Source organism: Marmota marmota, unplaced genomic scaffold (genome assembly GCF_001458135.2).
Source record: "Marmota marmota marmota unplaced genomic scaffold, marMar, whole genome shotgun sequence".
In the NCBI taxonomy this organism is placed as follows: Eukaryota; Metazoa; Chordata; class Mammalia; order Rodentia; family Sciuridae; genus Marmota; species Marmota marmota.
The window spans coordinates 42,468,079-42,489,735 of NW_025999853.1; the positions used below are offsets into that span (position 1 = coordinate 42,468,079).

Below are 21,657 nucleotides of genomic sequence, written 5' to 3' on the forward strand. Positions count from 1 at the left end.
CCACTGAGCCACATTCCCAGCCCCCCCCCTTTTATTTTTGTACTGGAAATTGAACTCAGGGGCACTATAACACTGAGCTCCATCTCCAGACCTTTTTATTTTTTATTTTAAGGTAGGGTCTCACTAAATCAACAAGACTGGCTTTGAACTTATAATCTTCCTACCTCAGCCTCCCACTTCACTGGGATTACAGGCATGTTCCACATTGCCTAACTCTTATACATATTCTTAAAAAAGCTTAACTAATATGATAAGATCCACATATAAACATTCACAAGATACAAATAAGATGCTAAAGGAGCAACACTGCTATAATACAAGATGAATATATCATTATCGGTACAGTAAAATAGTCATTACTGACTACTTTAAGCATCTCTAACATTTACTAATATCAGCGCTCATTAAAGCAGAGTTTCTGTATAAAAAGATAAATTCTTCTAATTTATAACTGTCCACATTGAAGTCAGACAAAACTCTCAGGTATTTCTAACTGCCTATGAGCCAAATGTTTCCTTTACTAGGGAGCATCACACTTTTCTTTAATCCATTTCTACAACATCAAGAAATGCTTGCTTTAAAACATATCTAAAAAGCATAACTTAGAAACAATTTACATTTAATGAGAAGAACACAAACTGACTGTTATGGTTTAGCTATGAGGTGTTTCCCAAAAGCTCATGTGGGAGACAATAAGAATGTTCAGAGATGAAATAATTGGGTCATAGCAGCCTTAGCATAATCAATGTATTAATCCACTTGAATGGATTAACTGAATGGAAACTATAGGCAGGAAGGAAGGGTGCTGCTGGAGATGGGTCGCTGAGGGTTCTCCTTTGACAAGTGCAGCTCTTACTCTACTTTCTGGTTGTCTTGTCCTAAGCAACTTTCCTCTGTCATGCCCTTTTGCCAAGATATTCTGCCTTATTCCAGGCATAAAGCAATAGAGCTGGCTGCCTATAGACTGACACCTCTGAAACCATGAGCTCCAAATAAACTTTTGCTCCTCTAAAATTGTTCTTATCAGGCCTTCTGGTCACAGTGGCAAAATAGCTAACTAAAACAGACTTAGTCATTGTTCATGAAATGATCTTATTAAACAGGGCACTGCTGAGAAAGTAGGCTCAGGCTAATGCTATACCAAAATAATCAGTGCAGTTAATAGGATGTCTTCTCCCATGTACCATCCATGCTGGAAAATGATGAGTACCAAGTTTTATCGAAAGTCATGGTATGAATTTATTTTATTTCCTTAAATCAACAAATGCAAAAAACATGCTTCTCCCTCAATTTTCTGAGATGAGATTAAATAAAAGGTTGTAGTTTTACAGTGGAGATTATTACTTTAAGTTGTATGCTTACAAAAGGTAGGGTCAAAAATATAAAGGTCTTGGGGCTGGGGTTGAGGCTCAGCAGTAGAGTGTTTGCCTAGCATGTGTGAGGCCCTGGGTTCGATCCTCAGCACCACATAAAAACAAATAAATAAATAAAGGTATTATGTCCAACTGCAATGAAGAAAATACTTAAAAATATATAAAAGTCTGAAAAATATATGAAGACATAAAAGAAAGGTTCACAGGTTAGATTGTCAGTGAGTTATTGTTCCAAATCATTTACTACACTAAATACTCATAACCTCATAATTTTATATGTATGTGGGTTGACTATTTCTCATGAAGCAAGGTCAGTCATTCATTTCTTTTAAAATAAAAAAGAAGCATGGTCAGTGCACACATAAATTTTATAATAAATTTCATACCTACAATTTTCTCTTTTCCTTGATTATTTGGTTTAAAATAAATGATTTTTTACACTGTTTTCTAAAAATACATAATATACTATACTAGTAAAATGCAGTCTCTAAATCAAACTGGCAATACTAGAAAAAAACTTAATATTTTACTATTGCCAAAATGTTATTTTTAAAATGGCAAAAGGAATCAGACCAGTGCAGAATAAGAATTATATTTCTTTTAGATCTGGTAATGGTTCTGGTACTCTGCAGAATCTTATTTTATTTTTTCAGTTGGAGGAAAAATGCTGATAAATACTCAATACTCAAAGTGAAACAAAGAAACAGTGTGCTGAAATAGAAATCAAGATGTGGTGTACTTTCAACGATGGATCAAAGATCAGACACCATTTTATACATAAGATATTTAAACACGATATGGAAAATTATGACTACATACTTTTATAAGACTGCATTCTTATTAAAAAACAGATAATTTATAAGAAATCAGAAATGACTGATAAGCCAATTTTCATTAGTGTCCACTTCTACAATATGGTGAAAACAAAATAATACATACATTTAAAAAATTATTTCTAATTTAAGATGGGCCCACTTACATCACTTCTTTATTCCTGCGAGGTCCTTCAAATGGTCTAAATGGTAGGGATCCAGTAGCTGCATGGTAAAATGTTACCCCAATGCTCCAAAGATCAACTGTTGCTCCATATTTTTTTTGATGATCTTTTCTTAGCACTGCTCTCTCATACATATCAGGATGCTAAGAAAAAACAAAAAGGATGAAAAACAATGAGCTGTGACCAATACGTTTACACCAAAAATGGGTCCTCAATGTCTAGAATTCTATCATATTTTCCTAATGATTTCATGCTCCCATTCTCAAAAGACTATTTCACATCTTTCCTTTTTCATCTCAAATCTTAATACCAACTCCTTGACCCTTGATTTTGATGATCTCACTTCAAGTAGGAAATATCAATCAGATCAACTCTCCTTTAGATCCTTTAGCATACATTAACCTACCTGAACCTGAGTCCATTTGTTAAACTTACTTTCCAGGAAAAACAAAACAGCTCCCATCAAAGACCAACTTTTCCATTTGTACTCTGGAGGCCCTCATATTATCTTACCAACTCCAGAAATGAATTCTTGCAATTATTATCCCTTTTACTTTACGGATCAATTTTCCCTCTCTATAACTTCTTTAAAAACGTAAAAACAAAATCCTAAATTGACCTCACAAACCTTTTCAACTGTCATCCAGTTCTCTGCTTCCCACCACAGCAAAATAGTTACCATACTTTCTCATTTCCCATTCAGGTCTAGAGTATTAAATATTTTGTATACACTTTAATTCTAAATCTATCTCCTGTCCTGAGCTTCAGATTCATATATCTTATTGTTCTTTTTAATGTTTAAAAGGCAGCTCAAATTTAACACATCCAAAAGACTATGGTCTTCTCAAATCTGTTTCCTACCTATCTTTACCTTTTAAATAAATAATACCACCATCTATCCATTTGTTCATAACCCAAAACCTATCAGGTGACTTTGATTTCTTTGCTTCATTCCTCACATGCAATCCATTAGTGATCATATTGGTTCTGAAGGGAAAACTAAATTGTCTAGAATCAGTTCAGAGGACTATCTTGACTAAATGCATTGGGGATCTAATGACCTAGGTAAGTAGCTGGTCTGATGTTAAACATGTCATTAAGCACAGGAGACACTATTCCAGATTTGCTGAGAATAGCTGGATCTTCTAAGAAAAGATGTAGGAGTACAAAGATCTAGACATTTAGCTCAGCCTCCTGACATCTGCCTTTTGAACATTATATACTGGCAACTTGAGGGTTCTTGGGAGATAAAGCTTTATAAATGTACTAGGAATCAAAGTAGATTCCTCACCCAAATAACCCCAAACTAAAACAAACTCTTATGACATTGTGGGATTTACCTAAAGCTTATGGGAATTGGAAACCACGTAGGAAATACTACCAGGAGTGGTTTTTAAATGATGCAATCTATGAATCTGACTCCCAAAACATCAGTCTCTGGATTTTGTAGGAGAGGGTCATGGGTGCTGGAGGGAGAAAGACAATTTTGGGAAATATTTTAGTGTGAAATGAGAAGCAGAGATAAGCATTATTAGACCTGGCTTTGAAATGAGTTTCCAAATATATGCCTTACAGATACATGGAGTCTCAGCAGCTATGTTGGTTTTGTGGCATAGAAAATAAGTGACTGTTATTCAAAATGACAGCCAGATCCAGCAGCTAGTGCTTAGTGTACACTAGGCCTGAAATACCTGGACATATCTGATATCTTCTAGAACATGAGGCCATCAACCTGGAAAGAAGAGATACAGTGATTCTATAAGAAGACAAAGTGGGGACCACCTAAAAAGGTACAATAGTACACAAGTTAACTGGTAGACTGAAGCACTTCCCCAGGTAGTGACTGACTGGGAGTGGCTTGACACATGTTGGTGTGACATGTTTGTACCGACTGGCTCTCTCCCAAATGTGCCACTTGTGATATACACAGATTGGTATTCCTGGACCTGGATGATTGCATCTGTAATAGGAATAAAGCTACTCCAAGGCTTTTAGGATTATATCATTGAGATAATAAGGGTCAGATGAAAAACAATGGAAGAAAGAATGATGTTTTCCTGGGGCTTTAGTCCATGAAGATAGAAGATTTAACTTCTGGCTGGGTAATTCCTGAAAAATTCCAAATACGTAGAGTTTCATTTAAATACAGAATGTTTCTAGATTGCTGAGCTTCAGACTATTATTTATTTTAAAACTTCTGGTATTAAAGTATTAAAATTTTCTGTACTTGAAAATAGGGATAAGGTTATTTTGAAATAGGAAATGGATTAGAATATAATTTGAGCCTACAGTACAACATGGACTTGGAGTTAATTTATTGAATGTTTTGTTCTTCTCAAAAGTCAGAAGCAAAAGCTAGTGTTTCTAGGAGGTGATATGAAAGATTAAGAGTTGGCATGGGGATCAAGCTGATAAAGGCTGTTTGTTATGGTCATCACCATAATTGGGAAAGGCTACTGGTATTTGGTGGGCAGAGATAATTTAGAGGCATCATGCTATATATCTAACAGTTCCAAAATACACTGTTTCCACAGCACAAATTACTTTCCAATATCCTGCCAGGTAGTAGTGCAAGTGAGAAATTTCTTTTTTTAATATTTATTTTTTTATTTGTTCTTTTTAGGTATACATGACAGTCAAGAGTGTTTTGACATATTATAAATACATGGAGTTTAACTTCCCATTCTTGTGGTTGTACATCATGTGGAGTTATACCGATCATGTATTCATATGTGAGCATAGGAAAGCTACGTCATATTCATTCTACTGTCTTTCTTATTCCTGTCCCCTCTTTCCTTCATTCCCCTTTGTCTAATCCAAAGAACTTCGACTCCCCCATCTCTTATTGTGTGTTAGTATCTGCATATAAGAGAGAACATTTGGCCTTTATTTTTGGGGGACTGGCTTATTTCACTTAGCACGATGGTCTCCAGTTCCATCCATTTACCTGTAAATGCCATAATTTCATTCTTCTTTATGATTGAGTAATATTCCATTGTGGCTATGTACCATATTTTCCTTATCTATTCATCTGTTGAAGGGCACCTAAGTTGGGTCCACAGCTTAGCTATTGTGAACTGAGCTGCTATAAACATTGATGTGGCAGCATCACTACAGTATGCTCATTTTAAGTCCTTTGGGTGTATGTTGAGGAATGGGATAACTGGGTCAAATGGTGATTCCATTCCAAGTTTTCTAAAGAATCTCTACTGCTTTCCAGAGTGGTTGTACCAATTTGCAGTCCCACTAACAATGTATGAATGTGCCTTTTTCTCTACATTCTTGCTACATTTATTGTTACTTGTATTTTTGATGATTGCCATTCTGACTGAAGTGAAATGAATTCTCAGGGTAGTTTTAATTTGCATGAGAAATCTATTTCTAATTCTGTATGTATGGCAAAGCATTTCTGTATTGTTTTCCCAAGAATGCAGCTATTATTTAAACCTGCTTTGTTTAGTTAAACACTTTACTAATAATTGTTCACTACTCTGGAAAATCATGCCAATGACCATACTGTGATTTTGTGATAAATGATTTAGTAAATAGAAGCTATCACTGCAATTGTATTCAAAATAACATGCATACAGGTACAAGCATATATAATTTGTTTACAAGTGAAGTTGTTCCCAAACTTTTACATATTAAATACCTATTTTTTATTGTGAACTATTTTCCTTTATATTATTAAGATATCATAGTATTCTTTCAATTAGGTATGTAAGTTGATTATATTATCTAAGAATTTCACTCCAAGATAAGATAATTTGTGAAATATTTATAAAAACAGGGTGTTCATCTGACAGGGTGTCCTGTATCATCTAGTAGGCCCCACATTACTATTTAATTTTCAGCTCCTACTACTAAATTCCAGCCAAACTGCTTTCCTTTATGTCTCTTGAACACCTAAGGTCATTTTTGTCTTAGACCTTTTGCAGATGCTTATAATACTTACCCTCAAATCTCTGTCTTGCTTCTTTTTATCATTTCATTGTCAGTTTGTTTAGGCCTTAAAGGACACTTTCCTTGGCTATCTTTCTCCTGCTAATACTTTTTAAAATATTATCTCTGCAAAACTTTAATGTTCCCAATTTATCTTATTTAACTATCTAATTATCTTGTTAACTTCTGTTTTGTCTACTAGAATGGAGGCTCCATACAGAAGGAATGGTGTGTGTGTGGTTTGCCTTAGAAATCTCATTAGCTAGAACAGTGCCTGGTTCACAAGCACTATATACATATATATACATACATATACATATATATACATATATACATACATATATATACATACATATATACAAACATATATGTATATATATGTTAGGTTTTTTTGGTTTGTTTTTTTAATACCTTTATTTTTATTTATTTTTATGTGGTGCTGAGGATCGAACCCAGGGCTTCACATGTGCTGGACAAGTGCTCTACCACTGAGTCACAACCCTAGTCCTCCATCAATATTTATGGAATGAATGAATGATACCCATTTTTAGGTAATTTAGCTAAAAGATTATCAAACATAACTACAGATCAGTTTGGGGTTATATACTGTTAGGAGAACAAATAAGATGCCAGAATTTATGCAGACTTACAATAATCTGAATAAAGCTATAGGGGGTTGCTAGACTTTATTCTTCATCTTATAACATTACAATAGCAACATGCAATTGGAAAAGTCACAGAACCTAAGACTGTCAAGATCCTCAGAGCCATGAACAATTAATGATAGCTACATAAACTTCCCAGTTACATATCCAAAGTACTTACATAATTATTATTTTTTTGTACTGGAGATTGAACCCATGAGCGCTTAACCACTGAGCCATGTTCCCAGCCCTATTTTGTATTTTATTTAGAAACAGGATCTTTTTTTAAAAAAAATTTTTATTAGTTGTTGATGAAATTTTTTATTTTATTTATTTATTTGTATGTGGTGCTGAGAATCAAACCCAGTGCTTTGCACATGCTAAGCAAGCGCTCTACCACTGAGCCACAATCCCAGTCCTAGAAACAAGATCTTGCTTAGGGCCTCACTAAGTTGCTGAGGCTGGCTTTGCCCAGGTACTTACTTACATTTTTTTTTTTTTTTTTTTTGAGAGAGAGAGAGAGAGAATTTTAATATTTATTTTTTAGTTTTCGGCGGACACAACATCTTTGTTTGTATGTGGTGCTGAGGATTGAACCCGGGTCGCACGCATGCCAGGCGAGCGCGCTACCGCTTGAGCCACATCCCCAGCCCAAGGTACTTACTTTTAACTAATATTTTTTTAAGTGTTTCAAATCTTACTAACTTCACACAAACACACCTAAATAAACCTTTTCAACCAAAGAGTTTTTCTACATCTCTGGCATTTCGAATTAGGTATTTATAGAGGCATTTCATTTTGTATATAAAATAGTCCTTTTGGTTTTTCAATAACCAACTCTCTCTGAATACAATTTTCTGATTCAGAAATATAATTAATTTTGCTCTAAAGGGAACAGTATTATAACAAGCTTATAATGTCTTAACTGCTCTGACCCAAAAATAGTATCCTTTAGTGGCTAGAATTTTCTTGAGGGTACAGATAGCTTTTTGTTTCAATAAAGATCCATGACATAAGTAAAATTAAAAGACTTAAGGGTACTAGAAAACTTCTAAGAAAAATAGTGCCCCCTTGCCTGGCACAGTGGCACATGCCTATAATCCCAGCAGCTGGGGAGGCTGAGGCAGGAGGAAAGCGAGTTCAAAGTCAGCCTTAGCAAAAGCAAGGTGCTAGGCAATGGAGTGAGACCATCTCTAAATAAAATGCAAATAGGGCTGGGGATGTGGTTCAGTGGTCAGGTGTCCCTGAGTTCAATCCCTGGTACTTCTCCAAAAAAATTAAAAAAAAAAAAAAAAATAGTGCCCTCAAGAACTAATATCCTAGGCTGGAGTTGTGGCTCAGTGCAGAGTGCCTGCCTGGCACTTGTGAGGCACTGGATTCGACTTTCAACACCACATAAAAAAAATAAATAAAATAAAGGTATGTGCCCATCTACAACTAAAATATATTAAAAAAAAAAAAAAAGAACCAATATCCGATAGCCTTCTTACACACTATATTCATTAGAATAGAAAATTCAACTTTTGTTATAAAAATTACACATAACATTTTATAGATCATGAGCTGGCTTACCAATTATCCAATTATATTTGTTACATGTTTAGCATTTTAAAATGAAATGTTTAGGGCTGAGGTTGTGGCTCAGTGGTGGAGCACTTGCCTAGCATATGTGAGGCACTGGGTTTGGCCCTCCGTACCACATTAAACAAATAAATAAAAATATTGTGTCCTACTACAACTAAAAATATTTTTTATATAAAATTATTAGTGATATATAACTTACCAAATATTCTTCTGTACCATACAGAGAAACAAACTGTTCATCATCTTCTAATTCTCTAGCTGCACCAAAATCTGTGAGTTTGTACACAGACTGTCCATCTTCCCCTATGACACGCATGATATTTCCTGGCTTGATATCACGGTGCACTATTCCATTTTCTCGAAGGTGATTCATTCCTCCCACTTTGGTAATAAATATAAAACAAAGGAATCATATGTGGATACCTGTGTGTACACACATCTCAAATTCATTGATATAATACACTCATTCACACAATGTCTTCCCATAAGTTGATGCAAAAACACTTCACTCAAAGTAACAGATATTCTACATAACCCCCTTCATATTTCAATTATAAGGAGTTTTAGAATAAGAATCAATATGGTTTCTAGGGAGGACTCCAATCTCCCTTAAATACTATCAGGAAAATATAATAAAACGCATATGATTTCTGAAATTGCTTTTGTGTATGTGTATATGTACATATATCTTAAAACTAATAAAGATTCTCAGAAAGATATCAAACTTTCATCTTTATATTTCTTTACCTTAGGGGGAAACTGCATTAAAATTAAATTGTATTCAATAAAGTAACAAAAAAGTAAAAGGTCAAGGGTCTGATTAGTTTCCATAAAAATGTAATGCTCATGTGCTTCAGTGCTATTTCAAAAGCCCATTTTCTTTTTTTTTTTTTATATTTATTTTTTAAGTGTAGATTGACACAACACAATGCCTTTATTTTTTTTTTTTATGTGGTGCTGAGGATCGAACCAGGGTCCCCCCCATGCTAGGCGAGTGCTCTACCACTGAGCCACAGTCCCAGCCCTCATTTTAAGGTGACTACATTGTTGAAATTAAGTTGACAGGCAGTGTCACTAAAACATTTGATAACTGATAGAAGAATGTCCAAATTCAACATATGAAAATGAGTTCAGGGTTATCAATGTACAATTATTAAAAGTCAGGGCTAGCAGTATACTATGAAGGCATAAATTATTTGCAATTTCTATTTGATTAAAAAGGCTGAAGCATACTAATAATTGTGTTTCACTTTCATTTAATTCTTAAATGATCTCCACTCTACTCTCAGTGTCAAGGTTAAGAATTCCTATTAATTTTATACTTTCCTTATAACTGGGTTTTTCCAGCTCCTCAAATATAGGGTTCATTTCTTTTAAAAAGTTATTACTTCTTTTGGTTGCCATATTAAAAATAATGACAGATTTATTGAAATATAACTCAAAGCATAACATTAATCTTTTTAAAGTGTACAATTCAGTAATTTTAGTACAGTCCAGAGTTGTATAATTCTCACCACTGATTTCAGAACATTTATCATGCCCAAAATAAAACCCAATTACACCAAAAGAAATCCCATAACTATTATCAGCCACTTCTCAACTCTGTCCTCAATCACTAGTCTGCTTTCTCTACTGTCTAATTTGTATATTATAAATATTTCATATAAATGGGATCATGTAATGTTGTAGCTGTTTTAAAAATATTTTTTTAGTTGTTGTTGGACCTTTATTTTTATTTCTTTATATGCAAGGCTGAGACTCAAACCTAGTGTCTCACACATGCTAGGCAAGCACTCTACCACTGAGCTACAACCCCAGCTCCAATATTGTGGCTTTTTGTGTCCAACTTCTTTCACTGAGCATAATGTTTTCATGGTTCATCCACATTTTAGCATGTATCACTACTCAATTTCTTCTTATGAATGAATAATATTTCATCGCTTAGATATACCACATTTTTGTTTATACATTCATCAGCTGATGGACATTTGGGCTGTTTCCATTTTTTGGATATTATGAATTGTTCACAGTGGTATAAGTTTTTGTGTGGATATGTTTTTAATTCTTTTGGATATATACTTGGCAGAATTACTGGATCTAGATCATATGGTAATTCTATATTTATCCTTTTGAGAAACTGTCAGACTGCTTTCCAAAGTGGCTATATCATTTTACAGCCCTACCTGTCTTGTATGAGGGTTCCAGTCTCTCCACATCTTTGCCAACACTTGTTTTTCTTTTTGATTTTAGCTATTCTAGGGGAGTAGGAAGTGATATTTCATTGTGGATTTGATTTCATTTTCCCTAATAACTAATGATGTTCAGCATCTTTTAATGTACTTCTTGCTAATTTATATATCTTTTTGGGAGAATATTTCTTCAAATCCTTTGCCCATTTAAAAATTGGGGTTGCCTTCTATTGTTGAGTTGCCTAGACAAAAATTCCTCATTTGTGATTTGCAAATGTTTTTGTCTCATCCCATGGAATGAGAGACTTGTTATCTTTTGAAGCACAGATGTTTTAAATGCTGATGAAGTTTAATCTATTTTTTCCTTTTTGGAATTTGGGCTTTTGGTATCATATCAAAGAAAGCATTTCATAAAGTTCTTCCATTTTTTAATGTAAATTTCTAAAAATTTTATGTCATGACATGCTAAACACACACACACACACACACACACACACACACATCATATAAATAAATAAACATACCCACATCTCGTAAGACAATTAAAAATTCTGATTCTGGTAGTCCATAGGCATTAGATGGCTCTTCTAAAACAGTGTATAGACTCCCACATGGACAGAATTCCATAATGAGTACTTTATGTCTTGTTGTTGTCTGAAAAAAAAAAAATCAGTTTGGGAATCATTATTAAAAAAAAATTTGATTATATGGCAGTACTTAACTGATTTCATTTGTTTTTACTTACTTTTTTCTTCAACTTACTGGAGATTGAAGCAGGGTGCTTTACTCCTGCTCTTTTTCTTTTTAATTTTAAAACAGGGTCTCATTAAGTTGCTGAGTAAGGTTGCCCTTGAATTTGCAATTCTCCTGCCTCAACCTCCTAAGTAGCTGGGATTACAGGCATGAGCCTTCAAATCCTGCTTTCTGATTTCATTTGAAGGTAGAATTAATTATGATGATGAAGGCACTGTCAATTGCTTAACCTAGATTTCACTGAAATACTTGATGACTGTGCACATATAAAAATTAACATCTTCCAAATTCTTATTATGTAGGAAAGTCAGATTTGTTTTGGAAAACCAACGAGTGAAAATGGGCTAAATCTAAACTACAAAATCATTGTTACAGTGTTGAATAATTCTGTTAAAATTATCTTCAATTTCTAGTGTATAGTAGTAGTACATTTAGAATAATAGTTCTTCTAAAAATCTCTTAAACACTTGAAATTTTTCTAATGATAAGTACTTTTACTTTGAGGAATGAAGTCTTATCCTTAAAAACAATAGATGGTAGAATAGTTGAGTATCACCTCTTGCATTAAAGTTATGATCTGCTCATTTGCATCTCAGCTGGTTTGTTTTGAACTCTGATTTTAATATACCATTGATTGCAAGATTCATCATCAATACAACAATAGCTTTAAAGGGAAAAAACATCAAATAACATAATACACTATTATCATCATATGCATGCCAATTTTAGAAACTTGAAAATTTTAATGAGTCTTAAAATCCAGATTTCATCTCCAACTTTTTATCTTCCCTATCTCCCCACTGCACCCTTTTTTGCAGTGGGGAGGAAAGAACCTAGGGGTACTCTACCACTAAGCTACCTTCCCAGTCCTTTCCATTTTTTGAGACAAGATCTAAGTTGCAGAGGCTGGCCTTAAATTTTCAATCCTCCTGCCTCAGCTTCCCAAGTAGCTGAGATTAATAGGCGCACACTATCATAGTAAGTTCCTTTCTTCCGTTTATAATTTTTCTTACATAGCCCCAAAACACTGTTATAAAATATTTTAAACTTTTCTACCATTTAATAGTAACAGAAAAAAAGGGAGAAATATTTTTTAAAAACTGTTGTCTTTATTTTTTAAAATTATTATTATTTTTCTGCCATACTGGGGGTTGTGGGGATTGAACCCAGGGATGTTTTACCACTAAGTTACATCCTTACCCCCAACCTCATTTTGTTTTTAAACTGGGAATTGAACCCAGGGGTGCTTTACTACTGAGCTATATTCCTAGTCCTTTTTATTTTTTGAGAGAGGGTCTTACTAAGTTGCTTAATGCCTCAGTAAGTTGCTGAGGATGGCCTTGAAATTGCAATTCTCCTGCCTTAGCCTCTCAGGTTGCTGGGATTACAGGTGTGCACCATTACACCTTGCTCTTAGCCCTTTTCAAAAATTTGAGACAGTGTCTTGCTAAATTGCTAAGGCTGGCCTTAAACTTGTGATCCTCCTGTCTTTGTCCCCTAGTTACAGAGATTACAAGTGTGTGCCACAACACCTGGAAAACCTATTGTTTTTAAATAACAAAATAATATATATTGAATGTTAAAAATCTGGGAAATATACATAATTCTATCACCCCAGGATAATTATGTTAACATTATGGTATACTTCCTTTCAGTCTTTTTTATATGGATCAAATTTCATTCTAGATATACAACAAATGTTTGCATATTACACTGTTTATAGAAGATTATAATGCATTATCTATTTTAGTCCTGATTTATTTATATAACATTACATATAAGTATATTCTCAGGTAATTAAATTTTTGGTAAAATCTTTTCATTACTGAACTAATGAATAGTGAAGAAATAATTTTATCAAAGAAATTTTGGCTTTTGCTCTATTGGGAAGTCATTTCTGGCCCCTAAAGGATCCTGTCTTAAAGAAATGCTTTTGGGTATCTGGGGGCTTCAGCCAACGGAAAGTTAAACAATGTGATTTATGACGGAATATTTAGGACACACTGTATCACTCCAGAGAAAATGGAGACTACACGAATTCTTCCAAACCTATTGAATGTACTGGAGACTAAAGGTCAGAAATGTAGGCAATGTGTGATGATGGCCTCTTAGTAAAAACTCTTGTACCAAAGGCTTGGGCAGGCCTTCCAGGTTAGCAACACTCCATGTGTATTTTCACATATCAATGCTAGGAGGGTGATGTGTCCTTGAGGACAAGAAACTTCAGTTAGAAACTATTTCATATCTCACCCTGAGTCTCTTCTTTTGGTTGGTCTAATCTGTATACTTTTGCTGTAACAAAATACTAAGTATAGACTAGTGTGTAGCCCACGCCTGTAATCCTAGCAACTCATCCCAGCAGCTTGGGAGTTGTAATCCTCTCCTACTCCTGAGGTAGGAAAATTGCAAATTCAAGGCCAGCCTCAACTATCTGGCAAAGCCCTAAGCAACTATGCAAGACCCTGTCTCAAAAAATAAAAAGGGATACGGATGTGGCACATGGTTAGATGCCCTTGGGTTCAATCCTCAGTACCAAAACAAAAAACCCTAAAAGCAAAACTATAAGTACAACACTTTCATGAGTTCTGTGAATCATTTTATGTTCTAATGAAATACCAAATTTGAGAGTCAAAGGAGCTTCCAAATTTAAAGCTGTGGTCTGAAGTTAGAGTAGCCTTCAGTACTCCTGAACTTGAAGCTAGTGTCCTAAGTAAGAGCAGTTTTGTGGGAACTATGCAGTTTGCCAAACTCCTTTGTAGTGGTGTCAGAAGTCTTGGAGTAGAGCCTGCAATCTGGAAGGCCAGGCTCTTAACTTTGAGTTTGGCTAACTATGGGAAACAAACCATCACATCATCTAACTTATTTTGAAAAGGAAAAAAAAAAAGTTGAATAAGAGACAGGGTCTTGCTAAATTGCCTATGCTGAACTCACTATCCTGCTACCTCAGTCTCCGGAATAACTGGGACTAGAATTGTGTCACCGCATCCAGCTTAATTTAACTTTTTAAACAGTTTTTATTTTACAAACAGCATATTGACTTCTTTATGTACACAGCTATAATTTACATTTGATTAGTTCCTGAGAAATAATCACTAAAAATGAAATCAGTAGGATATGGAACATAAACTACCAAACTTTTTCAAAAGAGATGATTTTATTAATTACTTACGTATGTCTTAAAGGGACTAAAATAGATGTTTCAATTATTTCTGGATCGTTTTTCCTAATGGAAGTCTTTCTTTTCCTATTTATTTCTAAAATCAATCTTTTAATAACTAGATTTTACAGAGTCATCTCTGGATTACTAGGATTCTTATTCTTTTACAAAGTCTCCTCTGTATTATTTCTCTTTCTCTTTAGTCTTTTTGTAATTATATCACTTTAATTTTAGTGTTTTTTTTCTTTTTTTTTTTTTTTTTGGTGCTGGGGATTGAATCCAGGGCCTTGTGCATGCAAGGCAAACCCTCTACCAACTGAGCTGTATCTCCAGCCCAAGCTTTTCTTTTTTGAATAATTATACTGATAATCAAATTCACCAAATTCTAAAGCCTCTTATCTTATACTTTTTTCCTGATTCCATTCTTATGATACTTTATTTCTATTTCTATATCTATTTAAGAATCCTTGGGATAGAATGAGCCCTTACTTTCCTCAGTTTTTAAAATCCAGTTTTAAATGTTAGATTTTTGTCTCCTAAATCATAACTATAATAAACACAATGACAAGATTAACTAAAGCTTGTCTACTTACCTCCTCTTCAATAGCAAATAATTTGACAATATTTTTGTGATTAAGTTTTTTTAGCACTTCAAATTCTCTCATTTGAACATCCACTGGACGAAGGAAACTTATGTTATTAAATACTTTGATAGCAAATAAATCACCAGTTTTCTAGAAAGAGAGAGAGAGGGAGGTGCATCATTAGTGCTAGCTGTAACAATTTATATTTCTTATGGAATTCCATACACCCTTTAGCAAAGGTAATTTGTACAAAGGTGCCTGACATTTTACAAAGTTAAAATGAATCAATTGGCTATTAAATATTTCATACTATATATTTTAGAATTTTGAAATGGTTATTTTAATATTACAAATGAAACTTATATTATGATACGCTATAAAGATAGTCATTTATACATGAGAAGATAAAAGCTTTTGTAGAATTAAAAGTGAAGTCATCTTCTGGATAAGAAACTGAAACTCCAAGGGTTTCTTTAAGGCCTAATACTTTTAAAGAAGTAAAAGGAACACACAGGACCAATGTGAAAATACATTCTATTTATGAAATTTTTATTAAAAATCTCAATGTGATTAATTTTTCAGAAATACTTACTGGTTATGAGTGTGTGTATGTGTGTGTGTGTGTATGTTTTTAAGTAGGAGCTGGAGAAGGCAATTCAAATGGACTTCCTGGTTGAATTATACCACTGTTGTCCAGGGCAACTACATGCTACATGCCTAGGGCAGGCTGTTCCTTCACAGACCCTCTCTAGAGAATGAAGGGCATTTCTTCTTCCCTACTGATGACCATCTTATTCACTTTTTCATGGTCTAGTGAAGTAGATCAGTAGGTAATATTACAATGCATAGCAGTAGCTAGTAGGGAATTCTAGAGGGTACCAAAGATATGCTTAAGGGGCTGGGGGTATAGCTCAGTGGTACAGCACTTGCCTAGCATGCATGAGGCACAGAGTTTAAGCACCAGTACCAAGGAGGGGGCGGATAAGAGCTTAAATTTCACTGAATGTCACACTTCCATGTTCTTTATATTAACCTTCTTTGATTCTCTTTCAGACCCACTCATTTCCTTCTATTTAATCAGCAAGCCTCACTTTAGGATAGCCAGTTCTTCCTTCCCTATTTATCCAAGGCTAAACTTCCTAGGAGCAAGATGACAATCATTTTCTCTTTGAGCCTGAGGGTCAAACAGGCATGCCCTTCTTCATGGCTCTTGGTGTGTCAGGACCGTGTGCTTTTTCCTGCTTTGCAGCCCTCTTTATAGCTTTCCACAGCCATCATTCTCCCCTCACCCCAGAATCTTTTTCTTAAAATCATTTAGCTGCTTTATAATCCCATCTCTCAAGTTCATCACTTGAAGGTCACCATCTCCATGATGCCTGCTGTCCTAGTCACACCAAATACACAGACATATATTCTTTTGGGAGGAAAATGGGCATGAACTGTTTTCAGACAACACGAAAAGAGAAAAAACATTTAAACTTCAATTAAACACTGTTTTAACATTTTTCAGCCAAGGTAAATACACTGCCAAATCTATGTATCACCTAACAAGGGAAAATTTTTATAAGGACACTTGTTTCAAATTCAACCTAAAGTAAGAAGAATTCTAGCAGAGGAACAATTAGGGAAAGTAAAGCAATGTCTCAATGTACCCATCTTGATTATTTTTAAACTTTTGTAGTCTGTCATATCTGTGATATTAATGGGATACTTGGGGGAATGTACCATTTTCCCTTTATTCACCTTAATAGTCATCAATCCAAGCATACGCAAATGATACTTAAGAGATCTACATATAATGTAAATACATTTGTGCAGATCAACTCATCCTTCCTGCAACTCTCTTCTCTTCAGCTTCACTATGGTTATCACACACATATCCATCCACTCACACAATATTAGATAAAGGCAACTTAATGAAAAACAGAAAGATTAAGTAGTATACTTTGAATGAGAAATAGTATACTTAAGAACTTGGTTATTGCTGGGCTTGGTGGTGCACGCCTATAATCCCACTGGCTTGGGCGGCTGAGGCAGGAGGATCATGAGTTCAAAGACAACCTCAGTAAAAGTGAGGCACTAAGCAACTCAGTGAGACCCTGTCTCTACATAAAATATAAAATAGAGCTAGGGATGTGGCTCAGTGGTTGAGTGCCCCTGAATTCAATCCTCAGTATCCCCCTCCACCAAAAAAACCAAAAAAAAACCCCTAGTTATTAAGGAAAAACAGGATTTGGAGGATGACCGGGGATATAGCCCTAAATATTTAAAATGATGTCACTAAGAACAAATATACTGGGGTTGTAGCTCAGTGGAAGAGCACTTGCTTAGCACATGTGAGGCACTGGGTTTGATCCCCAGCAACACATAAAAATAAATAAAGATATTAAAAACAAACAAACAAACAAACAAAAAGAACAAACAGAGTTTCTATGAACACATCCCTGAAATGTTTATTTCTTAAGAACTTCAGGTTGTTTTAGGGTAATCTAATCTGTCCTCACTCATTCATTTATTCATTCAACAAAAACTGAAGATCTACTATGTGCTCGCCCTTACATGAAGGACATTGAGTATCAAAGTAATGAAAGACCAGAATATATAAGTATCCACTAATGCCAGGTACTTTAAATATGTCTCACCCAGTCTCTATGACTATCAATTGTCATACCATCAGTTTCTAATTTATTTCCTTCCTAATGCCACCTTAATACTAAGTTGAAACTCTGCACGCAAGTACTACACATGTGCCTGAAACATACGAAATGATCATTAAAATTTGTTAATTTGGAACATAGAAAGACAGACGGATGTATTTTCAATGTTAAATCCTATGGCATTACCTATTTTCTCTTCATGGCACAAAACAAAAACAATTTCTAAGAAACATTTAAGATTGATCATAATGAACTTAAATAAGGATCCAGAGATAATGCACAATTCTATAACCAAAGGGGAAAATGCTAAAAGCTGTCCATATGACACTTCTGATTCATGCTCCATAAGCCACAGAGGCTGTTTATAATCATATTTCTCCCCAGAGGAAACAGCCCCTCCCCAGTGCACTTCTTAACACTGACAGAAATGACCGATAATCTCACAACTATAGTAAAACAGGAAGAAATTCCTCTCTACCAAAATGTTTAGAACCCTTGTTTCTGAAAATAAGAATTTAGGAGGGGCCAAACACCTTTTGGCTTAAAACAAATTTGTAGTGCTAAAAAACGATTGGTTACTTGTATTATAAAAGAATTTTTTACTTTATTATTTTTCTAGTTTCTTTCCCAGGACAGACGTTTTAATTATCTTCAATTTCTTAACTTTAAATTATTTTAATTATCTTTTAATTTCATTCTCCAATATAGAATCTGACAAAAATCCTTTTGGTCCTTGAAGTGCTTCTGGAATTGGCCCTTCTATTCCTACTCCACTATTACATTCTGATTACCCCACACCTGGACTTCTTGTTGAGAATCTCATTTTACTACAATCTACCTTGTGGGATGATGTTCTAGAGGGGGCACAAACCCTTGGTACAATAGATCAGAATAATCTGTGGGTTCCCCTCCACTGTGCACATATGCTTCCCTATACCTCCTACTGATTTCACACCATCAGAGTACAGGGTTGGTTATAAAATCAAAAGGTACATCACTAATCTTCCCCAGTCTCTTTGCAATCAACCTCCTAATTTTTCTCCATTTTGTAACACACAGGCTCTGCCACCAACAATGGGTAGATGAGTTCCCTGCTTCTGACACAAACTAAACATTCAATAATAACAAAATTAATTTAAAAACCAAAATTGCCAAGTCAAACACTTTAGTATAAGTATACTTCTCAGAAAAAAATATATATAGTAATAAAAAAATTTCAGTTTTTACTGTACCAACCTTATGTCTTCCACGAAAGACATTTGCTGTAGCTCCTTGGCCTAAGATATCAGATAAAAGCCACAGATGATTAGAAGTGCTCTGCATCTCGGCTTGGTCAGGTGTTTCTTTTGTTATACTAAGGAAAGAGAAAAGATTTATAGGTATGGTATAAGGGAATAACACAGTTAGAAAACAAGTGTTAGTTATTTTTAATCTCAAATAAGACTACTCATTTGCCAGGCATGGTAGCACATGCCTTGTAATCCCAGAGGCTCAGGAGGCTGAGGCAGGAGGATCACAACTTTGAAGCCAGCCTCAGGAACTCAGTGAGGCCTTAAGCAACTTAGTGAGACCCTGTCTCAAAATAAAAAAATAAAAAGGGATGGGGATGTGGCTCAGTAGTTAAGTGCCCCTGGGTTTAATCCCCTCCCCCCCTTCCAGGCTATCCATTATTTATTGCTAAGTTTTATTCATAAACTTAAGTTCTATATAAAAATCTAAATTTCTAGAAATATTATAGGCTGAAACACTGTGTGGGCTTTGGGAAAAAAGATTACCCAATGACATCTTATATATTTAGTTTAATTTGCATTACAGGTCTAAAAGAAACATCTATTTTCTACTTTTATCTTTGTTAATAAGCATTATAGCTCCTTCAAATATTGTGAATGATTAATCAAGGATACATTATATTTTAAAAATATAAAAAGGATACCAACTTTAAAGGAAAACAATATAATAGAAATATAGAAAAATTACACTGTTTCCACCATGGACAGGGTAGCAGTAATGAAAACAATTGTTGTCACTATATAACATTTTCATTATCTAAAATTTTATCTATTATCTAAAATTGTCCACAGAGGTGGACAATCATAATGGAAAGGTTTAATTATTATTCCTTTGAAGTACTGACTCTTCTGAAATTATTTAAGGACAGTTTCCTCTAACCTCCAAGTCTATAAATACACATATACCAAGCATACATTACCAACTTTTAAAAAGTAACCATCATGGGCTGGGGTAGTGGCTCAGCGGTAGAGCACTTGCCCAGCACGTGCAAGGCACTGGGTTTGATCCTCAGCACCACATAAAAATAAATAAATAAAATAAAGGTACTCTGTCCATCTACAAGTAAAAAAATAAATATTAAAAAAATAACCACCATCTCTAGCCCTGTCCTTTAATACTGGAAAACTATGGAACTACAAATTTATTAAAAATATTTGAGCTCCATGTTGGAATAAAAATGAGGTATGTTAACATTGCATAAACACTAGTTCCATCATGCTCCTTTAAACCTGCTATAATGTCACATCAAAACATAATTTTAATATCCCTTCATAGTAAGTTAGAACAAAAAGCAGTATGTTGAACTGGGAATTCCATGATGAATTAATAACTAATACTAATTAAACTGTGCTAATATTTCAAGCAGGGTTAAGTATATGTAGAATGGCCGGAGTCTAAATTTCACCACTCTCTTGTATACTAGGATGTATTTACATAATTTTACCATGCAGCTAGTTCAGATAAGGATTTTATATACATCAACTAATTGGAAATCATCAACAAAAACAAGATCCCCTTTTCATAAATAAGGAATACACATCTGTAAACTGCCACATTGCACACAGGACTTAATAATGAACTCAAATATCTCATGCAAAACTTCTCTAATTAATGTAACTTTGCTGTTTCATAGAACTAAATGGCAAAAGGTATCATTAAGTACTTTCTTAGTGGATAACATAAACACTTATCAGCTTAGATATCTCCTCACTCTATATGATGATATAAAATAGGGTTCCAAAACATTGATCATGGGAAACGCATTTTGAAATTATCTTCCGATAACCCCCAAACAGCGCTGAAACATGACTCAGCACACCCACCAGGTGCTTGCTATATAAATCTTCCCAAATTTTTGACGAGAGGCACTCAACAAGTATGTTTGTTAATAGCGATGTTGTGTTAAGTCTACTTCCTTTTACCATTCAAAAAACGAAAGTCACATAGGATGAAAACAGGTTTGGTGACATGGCCTACGGACAAAGTTCCAGGATTTCCAAACTCTGTGAATCATTTATTAGATATTATTTTAGAGGGTCGGGAGTGAACAAAGGTGGGTCATTTAACAATTACTGGGAAGAGCTGTTTTGAGGCTACCTACTAAAAACACTTGAGAAGTGGATTAGAAAAAAAACCCGTAAGCCAGGTCAACAAGGAAGGAAACGCTTGGGAATTTGCATTTTCTGTGTATATTAAAATCATCTTCTGCTTCTGGCTTCCGGTGAGTCAACCTTTGATGTTTAACATCACTGAAACCCTAGAGAAACGTCTCTTTTTAATCATCTGAAATATCAGTCCTTTTAAAAACTACCAATCATGTCAACCCTTGGAAAGTAGGTAACAAGCGGCGAGTCCAACTCCCGGGGAGGAAGCAGCCCTTCTTCCTCGGACGGCCGGAGCCCTGACCCGGTACCGGGCACCGACTCGTGCTCTGCGTACTCAACGCCGCGGGACCTGGGAGGGCCCCGGGCTGCCGGTCAGAGGGCT

The 21,657-nt window shown here is 34.8% G+C and overlaps 1 protein-coding gene across 1 annotated transcript in view; it reads right to left on the bottom strand.

Moving 5' to 3' along the window:
- Tbk1 (TANK binding kinase 1) overlaps positions 1-21,657 on the bottom strand; it is a 45,294-nt gene that overhangs the window by 23,181 nt on the left and 456 nt on the right. The window contains exons 2-6 of the mRNA XM_015483057.2: positions 19,117-19,234; positions 15,233-15,373; positions 11,254-11,383; positions 8,740-8,921; positions 2,353-2,513 (exon numbers count right to left, since the gene is read on the bottom strand). Of these exons, the coding sequence (XP_015338543.1) occupies positions 2,353-2,513; positions 8,740-8,921; positions 11,254-11,383; positions 15,233-15,373; positions 19,117-19,203 (701 nt within the window). The 5' untranslated portion in view covers positions 19,204-19,234. The remainder of the gene's footprint in view (positions 1-2,352; positions 2,514-8,739; positions 8,922-11,253; positions 11,384-15,232; positions 15,374-19,116; positions 19,235-21,657) is intronic.